Source organism: Loa loa (assembly GCF_000183805.2).
Source record: "Loa loa unplaced genomic scaffold supercont3.264, whole genome shotgun sequence".
In the NCBI taxonomy this organism is placed as follows: domain Eukaryota; kingdom Metazoa; phylum Nematoda; class Chromadorea; order Rhabditida; family Onchocercidae; genus Loa; species Loa loa.
The window spans coordinates 1-1,579 of NW_018108444.1; the positions used below are offsets into that span (position 1 = coordinate 1).

Genomic DNA, 1,579 nt, shown 5'->3' on the forward strand with positions numbered 1-1,579 from the left:
AAAAAAAAAAAATTAATAATTTTTATAGGTTTTGGTGATTATGTAGCATTACAAAGGAATAGCGCTTTACAAAGTTCACCAGAATATGTGACATTTGCGCTTGTCTTTATTATGTTTGGTTTAACAGTCGTCTCAGCGGCAATGAATTTATTAGTGTTACGATTTTTAACAATGAATACAGCAGATGAAAATCATGATATGCAAGAAGCGCAACTTGCTGCTCAAGGTTTTTTAACTTTTTTTTTTTCAAAAAAAAAAATTTAAATTTTTAAAATGTATAACAAAAATTTGAGTATTCTTTTGTTTTACTTTGCTTTCTTTAACAATATTTAAGGAATAAGAAATTAAATGAAAAAATAACAATTAAATTACAAAAAAACAAAAATTATAAAAATCAAAATTAAACCATAAAAATTAAATTATTTATTACAGGTTATCTAAAATTGTTAAAGAAATTTGTTGTTGCTTGTTTTTTAATTTTTTTTCTTTTCTTTTTAAAAAAATTATTGTTTTAGGTTAATCAAAATTGCAACAATGAACATTTTTGATTTATAGTTCAATTAATTCATTAACTAAAAGTTGGAATTGAAAATATTATTTTAGGTTTATTAAAATGACAGCAATAAACATTTCTGACTTATAGTTCAATTAATTTATTAATTAAAGGTTAGAATTCAATTGTAAATTTGGCATTAATTAAATTTAAATAATTACAGGTCTCGTCCATGTATCAAGACATCTTGATCAGAAATCAAATCAGTATAAACATTCATTATTTATTAAAAAATCATCTGATAATGAAAATGTTGAAAAATATGATAAAAAAAGTGAGCGAAGAACAGGAAAAAGATGTGACACAAACAATTGATTTTGATAATGCTTCAATATGTTCATGCTCATGCTATCAGTTACCGTGTCCGGAAGCTGATCTTCGACAAAGGTTGGCAACAAAATTTTCACTGAAAGCATAAATTAATTAATTAATTAATCAACATTGAAATGAAACTTTCTTTTCCCCTAAAATTCATATCCTTAATTAATTTATCAGCATTGAAATGAAACTTTCTTTTCTCCTAAAATCCATATCCGACAAATGATTTTTAACTGTGGTTGACAACAAAATTTTCATTGGAAGCATTAATTAATTAATTAATTTGTTAAAAATGAAATGAAATTGCCCAATGAAATTTTTGCTAAAATCTTCAAATAATTGCATTAGTAAAATTAGACAAAAATTTTAGGAAAATAAAAGAAAATAAAAAAAAATTTCATATATGCATATATTTGAAGTTTTTTTTTCTTTTTTTTTCCAATTATTCATACGTATTTGTTATGTTATACAAATTATTGATTGATATGATATGTTAATACTTGATATGATATGGATTTTGTTGTTTGCAGGTATACGGTACGTAATCATAATTTGGCACATTCCGATATTCAATCATCAACAAAATCAGCTACTGTATTTGTGCAACAAACTTCTTCTGATACCAGTACTGCTAATCGACCAAATCATAAAACAACCACTTGCTAGCATATTTCTTTGTTTTTTCTATTTTTTTTTTTTTATTTTTTT

General features: G+C 23.6%; 1 protein-coding gene across 1 annotated transcript; it reads left to right on the plus strand.

Moving 5' to 3' along the window:
- Positions 1-797: 797 nt before the first annotated feature.
- On the plus strand, positions 798-1,537 carry LOAG_15441 (hypothetical protein; the record flags this gene model as incomplete). Its single annotated transcript, XM_003150932.2, has 2 exons — positions 798-940; positions 1,402-1,537. 2 exons carry the CDS (start codon positions 798-800, stop codon positions 1,535-1,537), a joined length of 279 nt encoding a protein of 92 aa, XP_003150980.2.
- Positions 1,538-1,579: the final 42 nt, after the last annotated feature.